Source organism: Ambystoma mexicanum, chromosome 11 (genome assembly GCF_040938575.1).
Source record: "Ambystoma mexicanum isolate Mex_15411 chromosome 11, UKY_AmexF1_1, whole genome shotgun sequence".
NCBI classification, from domain to species: domain Eukaryota; kingdom Metazoa; phylum Chordata; class Amphibia; order Caudata; family Ambystomatidae; genus Ambystoma; species Ambystoma mexicanum.
The window spans coordinates 1478288723-1478309932 of NC_090934.1; the positions used below are offsets into that span (position 1 = coordinate 1478288723).

Sequence of the window (21210 nt, forward strand, 5' to 3'; positions counted from 1 at the left end):
CCACCCATCCTGCCCTCAGCCGCAGTCCAAGGAGTGCCACAGTCTTGCCGCTGACCTGAAAAGAGCCCGTAGCTTCCGCCGACCTCTGAATTGCTGCTGCAGGAGTCCCCAGACGGCCTCTCTCTCGTCCCCACGACTGAGGCCCAGAAACACAGGATCTGCATCGTTGCAACAAGACAGAAGCCAGCTGGACCACTCTTCTTCTAACCAAAGGTAATGTCTTGACTTGGGGTACTTACCTCAGTGTCTGTAGCTTGCTCTTCTCAGTTGAAACTTGCAGTAGCTGTTATGCTCGAATTGATTTCAGCTCTACCCTTCACAAGTGTAACAGCTTGTGACCTTACAGTGATTTTTCTTCAACAAACTCTCTAACTTTGTCCAAGACGTTTATTATCTAAGAAGTGCCTCAGCTCCATAGTCTGTGCACCAATTGACTTTGGCTGTCCTGGCTCCCTGCAGAATCTTCTAGTCCATTTGACTTTGATTCTTACTGTGCCTCAGAGGTGATACATTGGTTTGAAACTAATAATGCTGGGAAAGTTTTTTATTTTATTTTTATTTTTTTTCATCGAGACTTCATTGGAAGATTTAAAGTGCTCACTTGCCCTGAGAACCTATTTTAACCTTTTTTCCTTCCTTTCCTTTCTGCAAACCTCAGAATCTACAAAGTGTACTAGTGATATATGAATGCCATTTCTGTCCTAATTAGTGAAGTTACCTCCGGATGTAGGAAGTGTCCCCAAAGAGTATCTACTAGCTTTGTGTTGATTCTGGAGAAGTATTTTAAAGTATATTTGATTGTTGCACATATTGCCCTTTTTAAATAATACTTATTTAAAAAATACTGTTAAATTATTTATAACAAAATTATTTATAACAAAACCTTGAGTGGAAGGTTTTTTGGATACTTGTATTTGTGGATTTCGATGCTACAGCTCACATTTACCCCTCTTGAGATGTCTGGCTGCTCAGTCACACTACCAGCTCGTGTAGTACAGGCCTAGACCAGTAGGTGGGTTACCTATTACCAAGAGGACAAGGGGTGTGTAGTCTCCAACAGGGTTACTGCATCAGTTCTTGTCTAACACATTCCGGTCAGAGTGAACAGAATATTTCCACCAATCAAGGCACTGAAACACGCTCTGCCCGCCCCAACTATCTGGAAATACAGATGTTACTGGCTAATCCGCTGGCTAGGGATTTTAGATCTAAGTGGCTGAAATGCTTGGTGTTCAAATCATTTCAGCCCCTTGTCCGTCTCTCACCAATGATGGAAAAAAATAAATGCAATTCTTACATTTGCTTCCTGAAGGGCCGGTCGGAATGCAGAGGGTTTCTGCAAATGTCCACTTGTGCACAGCACTTTCGGCAATCACCTAATAATGTACACAGCGTGTACCACATCTGCATTGCCTGAGAGGCTTTACTGGGTGTTCCTATTACTCCACTTTGCGGTTCTCATTTCATCGACCGTGAAGGATCGAAGGCATTTTTGGCTTTGGTGGGGTTTAAACCTTCGACGTGCAGCTCTCGCTATGGGTGCTGCGCCCACTGAGCTTTCTCAGCAGGATGGTGACGTGGAAACGGCAGAGAGGTTTTTGGTGATGAACTCCTTCAACGTTTTCTTGGACCTTTGCGTGTTTGGTGTTTTAGTTCTCGTAATAAGGAGCGACTTGAGTGCCCGTTACCCACCTGTGGTATTGTGTCTACCCCGGCCATTCAAAATGTATTTTCTTTCATCAGTCGCTGAAGGAAATAGTGTATTGCTAAATAGTTGGTTCTGTGGAAATATCGAATGTTACAAGACAGAAAGGTGAACATCTTAATGGTAAAAAGTCGAATTTCAAATCATAGAGTTGTTGGGGTCTTTTCCGGAAGTACAAGCAAACTGAAAAACTTGAAATTTAATGATCTTAAAAAAAAAAAGTCTATCTTGTCATGTATTTAGATGACATTGTTCATTCTGCATGTTGATATGTAAGATTTTGGTGTTTTTTTGAAAGGTTTTTTCATTTGCATTCTTTCTAATTGTATATTTTAATTAGCTACAGAGTTCTACAATTGTCCTGGAACCCTTTGGTTTTCACAAATGTGTTTTCATACCCAATGTTACACTGTGAACCAGGTGTCCCCCCCCCTCAAGTAGCTGACCCACCCGATCTCCTGGTAGAGAAAACGGACCACTCGTGGATGGTTTGGATAATGTCTGAAGCTGCCTTACCTGTCATGGTGTCTGAAATGGAGCACATGCCTTCCCAGGCCTAAATTTCACCCAGAAGTTCTGTGCATGTTAATGGGTGACTTTCTGAAAGAAACTGGAACTGCATAGAAACAATCTTCTAGGTTGAAAGCTTGACTGTGGGGATAACTTTTAAAGAACTGCAGGTGTCCACAAGCTTGTGGAACACTCCCGTCCCCTGCACACCCTAATGTTGTAAAAGCAACCAAATTCCCATATACTGTTTCAAAATAAAAATGTTATACGAGGAAGAACTTGTCTTCAGTATCTGAACTACCCAAAATAAGGTTTTTTTTTGGAAAGGAACAATAGTTCAAATGTGCATATTAATACATTTTTAACAAAGCCATTCTTCATAAACATAATTTGTATATTTGGCCCGAAACGCGTAAAGAGCATTGCACTTTAAAGGATTGTTGGCACCGCAATAACACCCAGAACAACATATGTGAAAATTGGACCATGAGTCGATTTTAAAGTGTGAATTGTCTACTTCTGACGTATGATTTATTGTGCATGGATTGGTTTACTTAGACTACAAATTAATAGCCATTATCTGAATTGTGTATTACAAATGACAAATTCTGTTTATGAACAATGGCTTTGTTAAAAATGTATTAATATGCACATTTGAACTATTGTTCCTTTCCAAAAAAAAACCTTATTTTGGGTAGAGAAGATACTGAAGACAAGTTCTTCCTCATATAAATTTTTTATTTTGAAGCAGCACATGAGAATTTGATTGTTTTTTACAACATTGGGGTGTGCAGGCGACGGGAGTGTTCCACAAGCTTGTGAACACCTGCAGTTCTTTCACAGTTTGGGACAACCCAGTGTCAGGGTTGATATTCTCCCCCGCACCCCACAAAATATCCTAATACCTTTACCTAATATCGAACAGGTGTGCTCTAGGCAATATAGTTTGTAGGGATACCTTTTAAGCAAACCTCATGCTAACAAAACTTATGAACCATTTCTCGAGATGAGTGAGAGGACTGCTTCGCATAACCTGTAAAACGATCTTGCACGTTCAGTGGTTGCGAAACTTGGGTGAACAGACTTTTTTATTTTTTTTTAAAGTATGAAATTTGTTGAATGCTCAGCTGCTGAAAATCAAGTACTGTGACGTATCGAAGGATTTGGTCACTTTCCCTAAGAGGGGAACCCCTCCCCCTAAGGCTTGGAAGGTGAGCCCGCTACACAATATTCCTTCTAGTGGTGGTGGCGGCAAGCGGGACCACACAACGAGAGACCCTCCTCCTGGGGATAAGGACTCCCTTTCCAATAAGGAACTTCCCTTTGTATTTCCCTCAAACACCCAATACAGCTTTATCAAGCAACAGACACAAAGACTCCTCATACATATGCTATTGTAATGTAATTACTGAAGACCGAATCGGTATGCTACTGTGAAGAGTAAGAGTGCCGAGTAAAGAAGAATGACTGTCAACCACTGAGACGAAGAAACCATACAGAGTTATAAAGAACACAAGTCCAACAGAAAGGAAGCCCAAACGAGAGAGGCTGGGGACGGATCTAGAGAACCAGGAAGGATTCAAACCGTATGGCTGAGGGAAGCCAGCCACTCGGGAAGAACGAGGTCTTGCATGTCGGCAAACCGAACCAACAGAAGAGCGTGTCCAGAGGCTGGTAGTCCCAGGAGAGACTTTCAACCAGGTCTGATGGAGAGCCCCAGCTTTGCTGTGCCAAGGATAAACCACATGGATTGCAGACGACGACAGGTCTGCCAGTCTGAAGCATATCCCAGGAGGGAAACAAGTACTAGAGGTGCTGGCCAACACAGGAGAGAAAAAGAAGAACCCAGACAGAGCCGATACCACTTTCAGAGACCAGTGCGTGTCTCCAGAGAAATCTGAAGAAAGTGGAAAAGCCACCATGAAGAACAGTGAAACCGAAGCAACGAAAAACACAGAACCAGTGACGCAGCCCCATTACATTCCAGGAAAAGGGGCGAGTGTGAAAATGGGCGTGAGTAATACCTACGAATGCTATGAAACCGAACATAAAGAGTGGAGTAATCATACTTGTGCCAGTGAGTGTGAACTTTATAAGAGTGTGAATCACAGCAAGAGTAATCTTACTCGTCCCAGTGAGTGGCAAACCTATAAACTGAGAGGGACTAATCACATTAGTCACAGTGAGTGGTAAACTTGTAAGAAGAGTAATCATGCTTGTTCCAGTGAACGGCAAACTTGTGAGAAGAGTGAGAATCCTATAAAAACTGCTAAGATTAGTCAAGGTTTTAACAAGGACTCAACCTGTATGGTTTAGTGAGAAAAATAATATTGAAAGGAAACAGAATTATTCAGAGAAAACTCAGAGGAAGAAAAGGAACCTGTATAAGGTCCTCGAGGAGCCCCTTCAAGAAATAGAAGACTTGCTGCAAGAAGTGGCAATGGACTGTCTGAAGTTTCCTATTAAGGAGGAGTGCGAGAGCTGTGCCGAAAAAGCCCCTCAGCAGGAGGGAGTCCTTCTCCTGCTCTTTTCTGTTATTTACTATAAGTGGCAGGGTCGGGCTAGGTTAGCTTTGGGTCGGAGGACAGACTTTTAGCTATGGACCTCACTACTGATGACGAGCACCCTCGTTTAGTTGTGTTGGGTAGGGTAACCCTTAGGTACAGGAAGGTTAGGCGTTTTCTTTATTATTGCTGAATAAATCTCGTTGAAGATGGCATCCATTGGTCCGTTTCCTCTTTCTGACCCACCAAGGCACCCAATGAGCGTTTCGTGCATTGCATGCACACACACTTTGTCTAGCATTTTTCCCTGATTGTATTTGTTGTTGTGCTTTTAACTGTTTATTTTAATTCATGGTGTTATTTGTGTGTTCTTTTTTGGTAGTGGTCCATGCTCTCTATAGTTGGATCTTTTTAGATCCTGATAGCAGATCCTTAAAGCTAAAGATGATCCTTTGTCATCTGCTTCAGCGCTTTTTGAAATCCCAGATGCTTAAGTTTCCACTGTTGCCTCTAAAAAGTTGATTTTAGTTTTAAAGGGGGCTAAATCGAGACTTTTCCGAACACTATTTGGGTCCTGTGGCGATCTCTGCGGACGTCTACGGTGGTAGGATGTTTTGGTGCAAATCTTGGTGATAGGCTGGTCAATGTAGCGTGATTTGAGTAATGAATCCTTGCCTCCAGCGGCGTCTGGTTTGGTAAGTGCAGAATGATGCGCATGATAGGAAGGCCACCTTTGATGGGTGAGTTGGGAAGGCCACCTTTGATGGGTGAGTTGCGAAGGCCACCTTTGTGGGGCGAGTTGGGAATGCCACCTTTGATGGGTGAGTTGGGAAGGCCACCTTTGATGGGTGAGTTGCGAAGGCCACCTTTGTGGGGCGAGTTGGGAATGCCACCTTTGATGGGTGAGTTGGGAATGCCACCTTTGATGGGTGAGTTGGGAAGGCCACCTTTGATGGGTGAGTTGCGAAGGCCACCTTTGTGGGGCGAGTTGGGAATGCCACCTTTGATGGGTGAGTTGGGAATGCCACCTTTGATGGGTGAGTTGGGAAGGCCACCTTTGATGGGTGAGTTGGGAAGGCCACCTTTGTGGGGCGAGTTGGGAATGCCACCTTTGATGGGTGAGTTGGGAAGGCCACCTTTGATGGGTGAGTTGGGAAGGCCACCTTTGATGGGTGAGTTGGGAATGCCACCTTTGTGGGGCGAGTTGGGAAGGCCACCTTTGTGGGGCGAGTTGGGAATGCCACCTTTGTGGGGCGAGTTGGGAAGGCCACCTTTGATGGGTGAGTTGGGAAGGCCACCTTTGATGGGCGAGTTGGGAAGGCCACCTTTGATGGGCGAGTTGGGAAGGCCACCTTTGATGGGCGAGTTGGGAAGGCCACCTTTGATGGGCGAGTTGGGAAGGCCACCTTTGATGGGGCGAGTTGGGAAGGCCACCTTTGATGGGGCGAGTTGGGAAGGCCACCTTTGATGGGTGAGTTGGGAAGGCCACCTTTGATGGGTGAGTTGGGAAGGCCACCTTTGTGGGGCGAGTTGGGAATGCCACCTTTGATGGGTGAGTTGGGAAGGCCACCTTTGATGGGTGAGTTGGGAATGCCACCTTTGTGGGGCGAGTTGGGAATGCCACCTTTGATGGGTGAGTTGGGAAGGCCACCTTTGATGGGTGAGTTGGGAAGGCCACCTTTGATGGGCGAGTTGGGAAGGCCACCTTTGATGGGCGAGTTGGGAAGGCCACCTTTGATGGGTGAGTTGGGAAGGCCACCTTTGATGGGTGAGTTGGGAAGGCCACCTTTTATGGGCGAGTTGGGAAGGCCACCTTTGATGGGTGAGTTGGGAAGGCCACGTTTGTGGGGCGAGTTGGGAATGCCACCTTTGTGGGGCGAGTTGGGAAGGCCACCTTTGATGGGTGAGTTGGGAAGGCCACCTTTGATGGGCGAGTTGGGAAGGCCACCTTTGTGGGGCGAGTTGGGAAGGCCACCTTTGTGGGGCGAGTTGGGAAGGCCACCTTTGTGGGGCGAGTTGGGAAGGCCACCTTTGATGGGTGAGTTGGGAAGGCCACGTTTGTGGGGCGAGTTGGGAATGCCACCTTTGTGGGGCGAGTTGGGAATGCCACCTTTGTGGGGCGAGTTGGGAATGCCACCTTTGTGCGGCGAGTTGGGAATGCACCCTTTGTTGGGTCAGTTGGGAATGCCACCTTTGTGGGGTGAGTTGGGAATTCCACCTTTGTTGGGTCAGTTGGGAATGCCACCTTTTTTTAGGTGAGTTGGGAATGCCAGCTTTGTGGGGTGAGTTGGGAATGCCAACTTTTTGGGAATGCCACCTTTGTCGGGTGAGTTGGAAATGCCACCTTGTTGGAAATGCCACCTTGTTGGGAATGCCACCTTTGTGGGGTCAGTTGGGAATGCCACCTTTTTTTAGGTGAGTTGGGAATGCCAGCTTTGTGGGGTGAGTTGGGAATGCCAACTTTTTGGGAATGCCACCTTTGTGGGGTGAGTTGGGAATGCCACCTTTGTGGGGTGAGTTGGGAATGGCACCTCCGTGGGGCGAGTTAACATCTCATTAACTTGCATTCAGTTTTGCCATTGCATCTTGTGTTGGAATGAGGCGGTGCCATCAGCATGCCACGTCCCTGCCCAAAGTTTGCTCTTTTTTCAATGTAATGTAATTTTACGCTTCCCTCCTCCAAGTCTCCTCAAGGGCTAACACTAACCTTTCGGCCCTTGCACTGGACTAGATATGTTCCCTGGGCAGCTGCTCTGCTAAATCCCAGTGCTCTGCAATGCTCGGCACCGTGGCCTCAACCGACAGTTTGCACCGCAATGCACATGTAATAGTTTCTACGTGTTTTTGTTTTTTCCTCCCCTGGACACAGATCTGTTTGTGGAGTGTGTGCAATGATAGTGCTTCCAGTGCTGGATTGTGAGGGTGGCTCGCGCCTCTATTCATTCTCTGCATATGTGTCACACATGGCCTGGGGGAGAGTGAGTGCTTAGCCGCTAGCCCAGCGGCGGCCGTACTGAGCTGCTTTCATACATGTGTCTAGCCCGAGGAATGGGTTCCAGGTATGGACAGTACAAATCCGAACCTTTTGGGAATCCCGTGACGCTGGATCCCCTTTATTCGAGTGGATTTCATTTGGCTTACACCTTGTTGGCACCACTTTCATACGGCCACGGGGAAGATGGCAATTACATTTTCATTTATAATAATTCTAGGCTGTTGGTAGCAGAAAGGAAAGGATGTTGCATTTAACACACATGGACTCTGCATGTAGCATAACGCCACCCAAAGTCCTTGAACGCTGGCCCTGTTTGGAATTCATATGTCAGAATTCCCTAGGAATTGTGTAAACAATAAGTCCCAGTTGCAGGTTCTGTGCCCAGAACCTTGAAACGGGAGTAGAAAGTAGCCCACGTGGGACACCTAAAGCGCCTTGTTTTGTGATGTATGCGCTATGGACACTGGCCAAGCTCTCGTATCCTGAAGGTCAGGTTGCAGACCCTTAATCCGTTCTGCGCCCCTCATTGGTTGCCAACTCCCTGATGTCTTCCTATTTTCACCCAGGCCACGCGATTGCTCGTGCCGTTGACTTGCTGGTGTCTTTGGTTGTTTTGCCCTCAAGTATTGTCCATACGCACACATTGGTCAAATGTAAAGTTTCACTCGTGAGTTCTATATGTCATGAGTTTCAAAACTATCGAAAGGTGAGTCCACCGTGTTTGGCCCCGATGAGTGAAGCCTCACCATAACCCTGGAACTTCGCAGAAGTGATTCGCATAGTAGCATAACAAGACTATTCACCGTGATGGCCGAATGGTTTTTTTTTTGTTTTTAGATCTTATTCAAATGTTATTTTATTAACTGGGTTTGAGCAGTGGCCCAAGTGCTCTGCCAACAAAGACTAAAGGCATACTTGAATCCCTGCAGCCAAAGGGTTAAATACCAAGCGGGACGTATGCTTGCCAACATCTATCTAGGATTAGTGGCTGCTAGGCTGCCGCCAAAAATGCCTCTCCTATTGCCTAACCTTTTCTTTTTCACCCAAGCCCTGAAGCGCTTTCAGCAGAAAGAAGCCCCTTTCCTCTGCTCTGCTGGCAATGCACTTTAGCGAGCGCCTTCCGTTGCATTCTGAGATGAGCACACACAGCCTTGTCTTGCACGTGGCGGATCTGCCCACTATCCTGTGCTAAAGGGCTCTCCCTGCTGGGCCAGTCGCTGTCCTGCGTCCTGTGCACCCTGCAGATCCCCGGCCCTGAGACCTGTGCACCCTGCAGATCCCCGGCCCTGAATCCTGCCCTGAGTCCTGTACTCCCTGCAGATCCCCGGCCCTGAGTCCTGTGCACCCTGCAGATCCCCGGCCCTGAGTCCTGTGCACCCTGCAGATGCCCGGCCCTGAATCCTGCCCTGAGTCCTGTACTCCCTGCAGATCCCCGGCCTGAGTCCTGTGCACCCTGCAGATCCCCAGCCCTGAGTCCTGTGCACCCTGCAGATCCCCGGCCCTGAGTCCTGTGCACCCTGCAGATCCCCGGCCCTGAATCCTGCCCTGAGTCCTGTACTCCCTGCAGATCCCCGGCCCTGAGTCCTGTGCACCCTGCAAATCCCCGGCCCCGAGTCCTGTGCACCATGCAGACCCCCGGCCCTGAATCCTGCCCTGAGTCCTGTGCACCCTGCAAATCCCCGGCCCTGAGTCCTGTGCACCCTGCAGATCCCCGGCCCTGAATCCTGCCCCGAGTCCTGTGCACCCTGCAGATCCCCGGCCCTGAGTCCTATGCACCCTGCAGTCCCCCGGCCCTGCAGATCCCCGGCCCTGAGTCCTGTGCACCCTGCAGATCCCCGGCCCTGAGTCCTGTGCACCCTGCAGATCTCCGGCCCTGAGTCCTGTGCACCCTGCAAATCCCCGGCCCTGAGTCCTGTGCACCCTGCAGACCCCCGGCCCTGAATCCTGCCCTGAGTCCTGTGCACCCTGCAGATCCCTGGCTCTGAGTCCTGTGCACCCTGCAGTCCCCCGGCCCTCTATCCTGCCCTGAGTCCTGTGCTCCCTGCAGATCCCCGTCCCTGAGTCCTGTGCTCCCTGCAGATCCCCGTCCCTGAGTCCTGTGCTCCCTGCAGATCCCCGTCCCTGAGTCCTGTGCACCCTGCAGATCCCCGGCCCTGAGTCCTGTGCACCCTGCAGATCCCCGGCCCTGAGTCCTGTGCACCCTGCAGATCCCCGGCCCTGAGTCCTGTGCACCCTGCAGATCCCCGGCCCCGAGTCCTGTGCACCCTGCAGATCCCCGGCCCCGAGTCCTGTGCACCCTGCAGATCTCCGTCCCTGAGTCCTGTGCACCCTGCAGATCCCCGTCACTGAGTCTTGTGCTCCCTGCAGATCCCATGCCCTGAATCGTGCCCTGAGTCCTGTGCACCCTGCAGATCCCCGGCCCTGAGTCCTGTGCACCCTGCAGATCCCCGGCCCTGAGTCCTGTGCACCCTGCAGATCCCCGGCCCTGAGTCCTGTGCACCCTGCAAATCCCCGGCCCCGAGTCCTGTGCACCCTGCAGACCCCCGGCCCTGAATCCTGCCCTGAGTCCTGTGCACCCTGCATATCCCCGGCCCTGAGTACCCTGCAGACCCCCGGCCCTGAATCCTGCCCTGAGTCCTGTGCACCCTGCAGATCCCCGGCCCTGAGTCCTGTGCACCCTGCAGATCCCCGGCCCTGAATCCTGCCCTGAGTCCTGTGCACCCTGCAGATCCCCGGCCCTGAGTCCTATGCACCCTGCAGTCCCCCGGCCCTGCAGATCCCCGGCCCTGAGTCCTGTGCACCCTGCAGATCCCCGGCCCTGAGTCCTGTGCACCCTGCAGATCTCCGGCCCTGAGTCCTGTGCACCCTGCAAATCCCCGGCCCTGAGTCCTGTGCACCCTGCAGACCCCCGGCCCTGAATCCTGCCCCGAGTCCTGTGCACCCTGCAGATCCCTGGCCCTGAGTCCTGTGCACCCTGCAGTCCCCCGGCCCTCTATCCTGCCCTGAGTCCTGTGCTCCCTGCAGATCCCCGGCCCTGAGTCCTGTGCTCCCTGCAGATCCCCGGCCCTGAGTCCTGTGCACACTGCAGATCCCCGGCCCTGAGTCCTGTGCACCCTGCAGATCCCCGGCCCTGAGTCCTGTGCACCCTGCAGATCCCCGGCCCTGAGTCCTGTGCACCCTGCAGATCCCCGGCCCTGAGTCCTGTGCACCCTGCAGATCCCCGGCCCTGAGTCCTGTGCACCCTGCAGATCCCCGTCACTGAGTCTTGTGCACCCTGCAGATCCCATGCCCTGAATCGTGCCCTGAGTCCTGTGCACCCTGCAGATCCCCGGCCCTGAGTCCTGTGCACCCTGCAGATCCCCGGCCCCGAGTCCTGTGCACCCTGCAAATCCCCGGCCCCGAGTCCTGTGCACCCTGCAGACCCCCGGCCCTGAATCCTGTGCACCCTGCATATCCCCGGCCCTGAGTACCCTGCAGACCCCCGGCCCTGAATCCTGCCCTGAGTCCTGTGCACCCTGCAGATCCCCGGCCCTGAGTCCTGTGCACCCTGCAGATCCCCGGCCCTGAATCCTGCCCTGAGTCCTGTGCACCCTGCAGATCCCCGGCCCTGAGTCCTATGCACCCTGCAGTCCCCCGGCCCTGCAGATCCCCGGCCCTGAGTCCTGTGCACCCTGCAGATCCCCGGCCCTGAGTCCTGTGCACCCTGCAGATCTCCGGCCCTGAGTCCTGTGCACCCTGCAAATCCCCGGCCCTGAGTCCTGTGCACCCTGCAGACCCCCGGCCCTGAATCCTGCCCTGAGTCCTGTGCACCCTGCAGATCCCTGGCCCTGAGTCCTGTGCACCCTGCAGTCCCCCGGCCCTCTATCCTGCCCTGAGTCCTGTGCTCCCTGCAGATCCCCGGCCCTGAGTCCTGTGCTCCCTGCAGATCCCCGGCCCTGAGTCCTGTGCTCCCTGCAGATCCCCGGCCCTGAGTCCTGTGCTCCCTGCAGATCCCCGTCCCTGAGTCCTGTGCACCCTGCAGATCCCCGTCCCTGAGTCCTCTGCACCCTGCAGATCCCCGTCACTGAGTCTTGTGCACCCTGCAGATCCCATGCCCTGAATCGTGCCCCGAGTCCTGTGCACCCTGCAGATCCCCAGCCCTGAGTCCTGTGCACCCTGCAGATCCCCGGCCCTGAGTCCTATGCACCCTGCAGATCCCATGCCCTAAATCGTGCCCTGAGTCCTGTGCACCCTGCAGACCCCCGGCCCTGAGTCCTGTGCACCCTGCAGACCCCCGGCCCTGAGTCCTGTGCACCCTGCAGACCCCCGGCCCTGAATCGTGCCCTGAGTCCTGTGCACCCTGCAGACCCCCGGCCCTGAGTCCTGTGCACCCTGCAGACCCCCGACCCTGAGTCCTGTGCACCCTGCAGATCCTCAGACCCCCGGCCCTGAGTCCTGTGCACCTTGCAGACCCCCGGCCCTGAGTCCTGTGCACCCTGCAGACCACCGGCCCTGAATCCTGTGCACGGCCCTGAAACCTGTGCATCCTGCAGATCCTCCGACCCCCGGCCCTGAGTCCTGTGCACCCTGCAGATCCTCAGACCCCCGGCCCTGAGTCCTGTGCACCCTGCAGATCCTCAGACCCCCGGCCCTGAGTCCTGTGCACCCTGCAGATTCCCGGCCCTGAGTCCTGTGCACCCTGCAGATCCCCGGCCCTGAGTCCTGTGCACCCTGCAGATCCCCGGCCCTGAGTCCTGTGCACCCTGCAGATCCCATGCCCTAAATCATGCCCTGAGTCCTGTGCACCCTGCAGACCCCCGGCCCTGAGTCCTGTGCACCCTGCAGACCCCCGGCCCTGAATCGTGCCCTGAGTCCTGTGCACCCTGCAGACCCCCGGCCCTGAGTCCTGTGCACCCTGCAGACCCCCGGCCATGAATCGTGCCCTGAGTCCTGTGCACCCTGCAGACCCAGGGCCCTGAGTCCTGTGCACCCTGCAGATCCCCGGCCCTGAATCCCGTGCACCCTGCAGATCCTCAGACCCCCGTCCCTGAGTCCTGTGCACCCTGCAGATCCCCGTCCCTGAGTCCTGTGCACCCTGCAGATCCCCGTCACTGAGTCTTGTGCACCCTGCAGATCCCATGCCCTGAATCGTGCCCTGAGTCCTGTGCACCCTGCAGATCCCCAGCCCTGAGTCCTGTGCACCCTGCAGATCCCCGGCCCTGAGTACTATGCACCCTGCAGATCCCATGCCCTAAATCGTGCCCTGAGTCCTGTGCACCCTGCAGACCCCCGGCCCTGAGTCCTGTGCACCCTGCAGACCCCCGGCCCTGAGTCCTGTGCACCCTGCAGACCCCCGGCCCTGAATCGTGCCCTGAGTCCTGTGCACCCTGCAGACCCCCGGCCCTGAGTCCTGTGCACCCTGCAGACCCCCGACCCTGAGTCCTGTGCACCCTGCAGATCCTCAGACCCCCGGCCCTGAGTCCTGTGCACCCTGCAGACCCCCGGCCCTGAGTCCTGTGCACCCTGCAGACCACCGGCCCTGAATCCTGTGCACGGCCCTGAAACCTGTGCATCCTGCAGATCCTCAGACCCCCGGCCCTGAGTCCTGTGCACCCTGCAGATCCTCAGACCCCTGGCCCTGAGTCCTGTGCACCCTGCAGACCCCCGGCCCTGAGTCCTGTGCACCCTGCAGACCCCCGGCCCTGAGTCCTGTGCACCCTGCAGATCCCCGGCCCTGGGTCCTGTGCACCCTGCAGATCCCATGCCCTAAATCATGCCCTGAGACCTGTGCACCCTGCAGACCCCCGGCCCTGAGTCCTGTGCACCCTGCAGACCCCCGGCCCTGAGTCCTGTGCACCCTGCAGATCCCCGGCCCTGAGTCCTGTGCACCCTGCAGATCCCATGCCCTAAATCATGCCCTGAGTCCTGTGCACCCTGCAGACCCCCGGCCCTGAGTCCTGTGCACCCTGCAGACCCCCGGCCCTGAATCGTGCCCTGAGTCCTGTGCACCCTGCAGACCCCCGGCCCTGAATCGTGCCCTGAGTCCTGTGCACCCTGCAGACCCAGGGCCCTGAGTCCTGTGCACCCTGCAGATCCCCGGCCCTGAATCCCGTGCACCCTGCAGATCCTCAGAACCCCGGCCCTGAGTCCTGTGCACCCTGCAGATCCTCAGACCCCTGGCCCTGAGTCCTTTGCACCCTGCAGACCCCCGGCCCTGAGTCCTGTGCACCCTACAGACCCCCGTTCCGGGCATTTGAGTGACTGTTGGAAGCTTTGCAGGGGACCCACATGACACCGTGTTGGACTGCCCCATACAGTACTGAATGTTTTAGTTCTGATCAGGATTGACTTGCTGTGGGAGTGGGAGTGGCAAGTGATGTGTACTCCTGGGATCCGGAGAGCGGCAGATGTTAGCAAAAGGCATTCATTGTCTGTTTATGGGGAAGCTGGAAAGGTGGAGCCTTTACTTTTGCCAGTTACTTGCCTGTCTTCTGGGTGGGGTGTGAAAAGCAGATTGCCTCTAGTGCCCCCCCCCCCCCCGCCCGCCTTGTCTTGCTGATGCCCTGGTGAAAATCCAACCAAGTGCTAGTAGAACAACCACCTTGCCTCATTATAATCCCTTTACCTGCCCGGCTAAAGCGTTGGCATGAAAGGGCAATTTCCGCTGCAAACTGTTTTCTGGCTCTGTGGTGGCATGCAAGATCTTGCTCATGTTAGGCAGAATTAAATGCAGTACACTTTGGGAACACCACACACAATTAAGACTACAAGCGACTGTACAAATTCACCTTTGGTACAAGCCCGTACTACACAGTAATGTGGTAGCGATGGCTGAGCAGCCAGACTTATCTCAAGAGCAAGTGAGCAGTATCAATAGTTACACAAAGGACAGCAATTACTATGGTTCAAACAAACACTGACTCAATGTTCTCAAGTAAAAGAATATACATTTATTTCACTCTTCAGTTGTATAACATTACACTATCATAAGCAGTTTAAAAATCACACTCTTAATACACCACACCACTTCACTTAAATTCCAGACAAGTTAAGCTCACAAAAATGAAGTGGGAGCAAAATGGCACTCCAGCAATTTAAAAGGGAGGGAAAGACAAAGTTAATAAAAATGAACCACACCAACAGGTAAGTACTCAGGGCAAATGAACAAGAGGAACTACAGTGATAGAATCAGGTAGAAAAGGCTTAGGGCCAAAGTCACTAGGACAAAAGTCTTTTGCTCAAGATCACAAGGTTCAGGGTAGTTCGCGGTAAAGTTTGTGCCATGGATTTCAGATGAGTGTGGGTGGTAGAATTAGTTCAAAGAGAAGAGAAGGACAAGCCCTCGGATTGGAGAAAGATGTCACACACTTTCCCCGCGGCTGAACGAAACGAGCAACCGAGTTTGCACAGTACCTTAAAACGGAGAGGAAGATGTAGCTGAGGCAGACGTTCCTGGTAGTTCCTGCAGGCTCACGGTTCCTGAAGCGACTGTCGGACTGACACGAAGTAGGAAGGCTGGAGGGTCCTGCACTACCCAGGGAAGAAACCAGCTGCAGAGCAAAGCAACAAATAAAAGGTGCGCTCCTTAAAACCCAAGCGGGGTCCGACCTTCCTGGCTATCCTGCCCACTGTAGCTCTGTACAGCGAATTCGACCAGAGGAGGGGTCCTGGCTTGCAGTTTGGGCGAACTGGTTGGTCCCACCAGCTCAAGGGAAGAAGTTTCCTGGAGGATCTCCTCTGTCGTCAGATTCTGAAGATTCGGAACCTGCAGCAGGGCTTCATCGGGCAGTTCAGTCGTTGAAGGGGTCCTCTTCCATCAGCTCCTCGTTGGTTCTTTTGTTACAGTGGCGACTCTGCCTTTCCAGTCCCAGAGACCTGCTTTTTATGCAGTTTGCCCCCATTCATACATCCTGGCTGTTAATCACACAGCAGGGTGGCTGTCCTGGTAAGGACAGTCCCCTTAGCCAATCAAACAGGAGTGCGACTTGGGTTACCAAGGGAACCCATGGCAGGGGTCCGAAGATCCCTCCCTCACATCCTGCCTACCCAAACTTTCAGGCGCCTTAAGGAGGTCTTCTGTGCAGAAGCCCGCGAAAAGATGGCGAACAAAGGAGTCATCCCCGGTTTGGCGCACAGTAAGAACACAAGAAAGTCTTTTACAAAAAGAAATGGCGAATAAACCCAGCCGGATCCAAAATAAAATGTATTTAGTCAAGCAGGTTTATGTTCGAGGCTAATATAATAGCCTTAAACAAAACCATGTTTATATAAGATAACCGCGGTAGAAAATTTAGGGTCGTTACCACTGCCACTAGCCAAGTCTTTATGTAAAGGGAGAAAAACAGTGCCCCAAGAGACACAGACAAAAAGGGATAGGAATTGCCCTTTCCAATACTCCATGTAAAATGGGGTGTACTGGGTTTGTAGTTTAAAGAGACTACATAAAGTTAATGGCAACTTTACATGTTTATGGAAGACAGTAGTCAGTCCCAGAAAAATGAAGTCAGAGGGAAGTCTAAAAGACAACCCTGTGTCACTGCACTGAAGGTGCTGTGTAACACACACACAAATGGTACTCATGGAGTAGGTGAGGCTCCGTGGTAAAAACACACACATCAAAACACATGTAAGAGCGGCAAAAGGCCCACACTCTTACCAGGTGAAAAAAATAAATCCTAGAAATCCAGCAAAGCTGCTGAGGGACTCATTGGGTAAGGGAAATTAGCCATTTATGAGATTTCTCCCTGACAGCTCATCAGAATGCCTCCTCTTGTGTAAAGCTGATCTCTTTGTCTCAATCTTATCCCAGGTTGGCTCTTCTGGTTCCCAGGGATGAAACTGAAGAAGCAGGTGACTGTGTGTGGAGCAGCCATCTTCTGTGTGGCTGTCTTCTCCTTATACCTGATGCTAGACCGAGTACAGCACGACCCTGCTCGGCGACAGACTGGAGGCAACTTCCCCAGGGTAAGGCAAGCCTAGGTTCAAGTGTCTGGAGAGATGCACATGGCATGATAAGTCATTTATAAGTGTTTCTAGCCGTGACAAGACGAGGAGGTGGAAACAGAAGGAGGACAAACAGCGATCTTACTAGGTGTTGTCATTCAGATCGTGCAAGTACGGGAAAGAGGGGACAGGAGAAGTGCCAAGGGAGGTGGGGGTGAGGAGAAGTGCAGGTGACTCAATAAGTGCTGCCAGAGGGTGGCTCCTAAGTGCAAAAAGAAGCGACTGTATACAGATACCGTCCCTTAAGTGCTGAGGAGCCCAGAGGCAGTGAAAGGGCAACTGAACATGCAGGAGCCTGGGCCTGAGTTCAGAGGGTGAACAGGTGACCAGTGTGTGGAGCAGTCGGGTACGTCAGCAGGGGAGAGGAAGAGAGAAAGCGGAAGCAAAAAGGAAGGTGTTGAGTTGCTTCAGGAACCGGAGGTGGTACTGCTCAAGTTTGAGAGAGGCTGTTCCAGAGGGAGGCCTGTTAGGTTTTGTGTCTGAAGGAAGAGAGGTGTTAGGATTGACTTCTTGAGGACTGTCAGTCTGTTTGGCCATCTGCTTGCATGTATGCGGAGTGCTTGAGGTATGATGTCACGAATGGCATGTTTGGGTATGATTGAGTGGAATGCTGTGTGTTGCGTGTTCCACCCAGGGCAATTGAGATGATGCAGCCTGAGTGGGGGGAGCCAGTGGGCGCCCCTCTGATCCTGAATCTGATCCTGTAACTAGCTCAAGTAATCTCCTGATGACATCTGATTAAAGCAACCTGAAGATCTCCTGGAATCCTGTGTATCCTTTACCTGTTCACCTCACAGTTAAGGTCACAACATAAATTGGCGACGAGTTGGTCTTGGAGAACCCAGAGAACAGACAGACGCAGGTACCTGTATGGATGGAGCCAGGGAGAGGGAGGGGAGAAAGGAGACTGCTGCGGGGGGTGCAGCGCAGGATCACGAGAGACTGTGAAAAGGGAGGGGGCCCACTGCCCCCCATGATGAGCAGTTCCACCACCCAGGGCAGGAAGGAGGGTGCCTTGTTTGGCTTCATGTGTGCGCCCCCTTCAGCGGTTCCCAGCAGGCACCAAGCAGTTGTAGGGGGTGCCCGTGACTGTAGTTTCCCAGAGACTGTGAAAAGTAATACAGTTGGCATGGGTGTGAGGTTGCCCGCTGGGTGCCCCCATGGATGTGGAAGGCACCCAAGTAGCAGTCCAGCGTGTGCCCTGCTATCCCTCGACTGTTGCAAGTTCGGGAGTTTTATGGGAGCTGGAAGTTTGGTATGTCCACTCTTGCAAGGTGCCAAAGCTGAGAGGTTGCCGTCTATTGTGCATATGTGGACTGAAGGCAGAGTGCTTACTGTTGGGTCTGCAGGAGTGATCGTGGAGTGATACGGTCGGGCTGATGGAAGAGCACGGCCACCACTGGAGCTACGCAGCTCTGTTCTGCTCTCCTCATCAGTGCGGAAAACAAGCGCACCCCTAAAACCGCGGGACTAGCTCTCAAAAGTAAGAAAGACAGCAATAACGCAACTATACATGGAGAAAACAGACGAGGTTAGAACAAAACGCATTAGTTCAAAGGTTTTATTTTGAAGCCTTTATCATGTGCGCTGTCACACAGCGATCTTCAACTCGTGTGCTCCCCAGCCTTCCGCCTAAAAACATAATCCCCCTGGATATCAGCCTCCGCCATGGAATAGGAAAGAAGCCTGGCTAGCACTTGTCAAACACACGCATGTCCACGTGACCCATTCCATCCTGCTTTTATTTTGTATTCAAATATATTTTATTATCTTTTTAGAAACCGTTCATTCCTTAATGAAATGGGGCGTGTTGGCATTCCAACACAAATTCCTGATTCTGTATCCTGTGTTGTGGAGTTTTTTCAATAAGACAAAGGTACATGTTCACCAAGTAAAATGAGAAACTATATAACAAGAGCAAGCGAATATTTCTAGGGGCAGTATTTTTTTTAACTTAGTTCAAACTTGAACAATATAGCATTAACCCAGCTTTTTCTGCAACGCCAAAATGCTAAATTGGTTCTTCCTTCCATCTGTTAAATGTTTATTTGTACGTATTTTTAAAAAAAAGTTGATAGGGATATTTGAACAAAGAAAATACAGCACCACTCTCAGTCCTCCCCTAATGTCTATTCTTACAAAAAAATCAAACGTTAGCAGCATAGGACCAAGATGGCCACGCAGAGGCACACATATTCCTTTGGGTCTACAAACAAATTGTGCATTTTTGTTCGGCGAGAATAAAAGATAGCTTTGAGCAATAGAAACTACTTTCTATTTGCTTACGTTGCTGCTAAATTATTCCAACATATATTTAAAAAATATCTATCATTTGTGTTATCGACCTGACAAATTCGGCAGCACACGGAGGCATATCAGTGTGTCCAGAGCTGTAGGAAAAAGTGCCACAACAGGGACGGCAGGGTAGGCGGTTTAGCACTGCCAGCGGAGAGTGTGCTTAACCTCTACAGTGCAGTGTAAGGCTCCGGTAGATGACAAAAAAGCAGGATTTTACTATAAAGTATTTCTGTATCTGGAAAAAAGAGGGCACCACAGGGGTGTTAACTCCTAGACCAGGACTTAAATAAGAATCAACTTCCCTGTGGCTTATTGTCGCGCTTCTTCACATCCCTGCTGCGGCACTGACCGTGGGCCCTGCCGCTGATGGAACTTAGCAGCAGGGGTCGCTGCGGCACTGACCGTGGGCCCTGCCGCTGATGGAACTTAGCAGCAGGGGTCGCTGCGGCACTGACCGTGGGCCCTGCCGCTGATGGAACTTAGCAGCAGGGGTCGCTGCGGCACTGACCGTGGGCCCTGCCGCTGATGGAACTTAGCAGCAGGGGTCGCTGCGGCACTGACCGTGGGCCCTGCCGCTGATGGAACTTAGCAGCAGGGGTCGCTGCGGCACTGACCGTGGGCCCTGCCGCTGATGGAACTTAGCAGCAGGGGTCGCTGCGGCACTGACCGTGGGCCCTGCCGCTGATGGAACTTAGCAGCAGGGGTCGCTGCGGCACTGACCGTGGGCCCTGCCGCTGATGGAACTTAGCAGCAGGGGTCGCTGCGGCACTGACCGTGGGCCCTGCCGCTGATGGAACTTAGCAGCAGGGGTCGCTGCGGCACTGACCGTGGGCCCTGCCGCTGATGGAACTTAGCAGCAGGGGTCGCTGCGGCACTGACCGTGGGCCCTGCCGCTGATGGAACTTAGCAGCAGGGGTCGCTGCGGCACTGACCGTGGGCCCTGCCGCTGATGGAACTTAGCAGCAGGGGTCGCTGCGGCACTGACCGTGGGCCCTGCCGCTGATGGAACTTAGCAGCAGGGGTCGCTGCGGCACTGACCGTGGGCCCTGCCGCTGATGGAACTTAGCAGCAGGGGTCGCTGCGGCACTGACCGTGGGCCCTGCCGCTGATGGAACTTAGCAGCAGGGGTCGCTGCGGCACTGACCGTGGGCCCTGCCGCTGATGGAACTTAGCAGCAGGGGTCGCTGCGGCACTGACCGTGGGCCCTGCCGCTGATGGAACTTAGCAGCAGGGGTCGCTGCGGCACTGACCGTGGGCCCTGCCGCTGATGGAACTTAGCAGCAGGGGTCGCTGCGGCACTGACCGTGGGCCCTGCCGCTGATGGAACTTAGCAGCAGGGGTCGCTGTGCCGCAGCAGAGTTTGGATTGAAGAGTGCTGACTGCCGGGGAAGCGATTCTGCTTGTTACGCTTTTTGCCCGCTTGCCCCTATTAAACGCGTATTCAGTTTACTGAATCAGTGAACTGATTAAGAGCAACAATAAGCAGTTAATAGGGGAAATAAGCGGACATAAACCGCGACAAGCGACCAGCAAATATTATAAGCGTCTTCTGACGAAAAGAAGACCAAGGTCGCTTATAATAAGTGGACCTGGCAACACTGAGGTGACGTCAGTGTAGCCATCTGGAGCGCAGGACTGCCAGCGGTGCGTGCTGCGTGCAACGCGCGGGTCCGAGTGAAGCACCTAGCAGTGCGGGTAACGAGACGCGATGCACGTTGGCGCCAGTGTTGCCAGGTCCGCTTATTATAAGCAACTTTGGGCTTGTTTTTGCCCAAAGTCACTTTTAATATTTGGAGGTCGCTTGTTGGACCGTCTGTGCGTGTGTAATTAGGCTTGTTTATGTTGCAGTTAAGTCCATTACCCGTCGCACAGAGCGACCTGCACTGGGCTGCTGGTGGTATGTTACGACATGCGATTGCTCCTTTGTCTTGCTCCCGGGTGCGCCCTGTATTTTGCCTATGGTTAGGTGTTTGGCACTGATGGGATCGTTACCAGCCCACTAGGTGGCCCATCAATGCCAAATGCCTAAACATGTGCAAAGGAAAGCTAGCTTTAAAAGTCTAATCATGCTGTCAGACACACTTACATTTAAAGAATGGATTGTTTCAGTTTACCAAAAGAACAGTCGCACTATAGCAATGTTATCCTGGTAATATTCCCAGTGCTGCTGCATTAACTACTAAAGTCCTTTACTTATTTTATATATATATATATAT

The 21210-nt window shown here is 52.5% G+C and overlaps 1 protein-coding gene across 6 annotated transcripts in view; it reads left to right on the forward strand.

The window, feature by feature from the left end:
* Window positions 1-21210, forward strand: part of MAN2A2 (mannosidase alpha class 2A member 2) — a 291925-nt gene that overhangs the window by 16865 nt on the left and 253850 nt on the right. For 3 of the 6 annotated variants that reach the window (XM_069625193.1, XM_069625191.1, XM_069625192.1), the window contains one exon: window positions 16503-16657. The exons of the other annotated variants lie outside the window; for them this stretch is intronic. In XM_069625193.1, the coding sequence (XP_069481294.1) occupies window positions 16526-16657 (132 nt within the window). In that variant the 5' untranslated portion in view covers window positions 16503-16525. The remainder of the gene's footprint in view (window positions 1-16502; window positions 16658-21210) is intronic. 6 annotated transcript variants of the gene reach the window in all.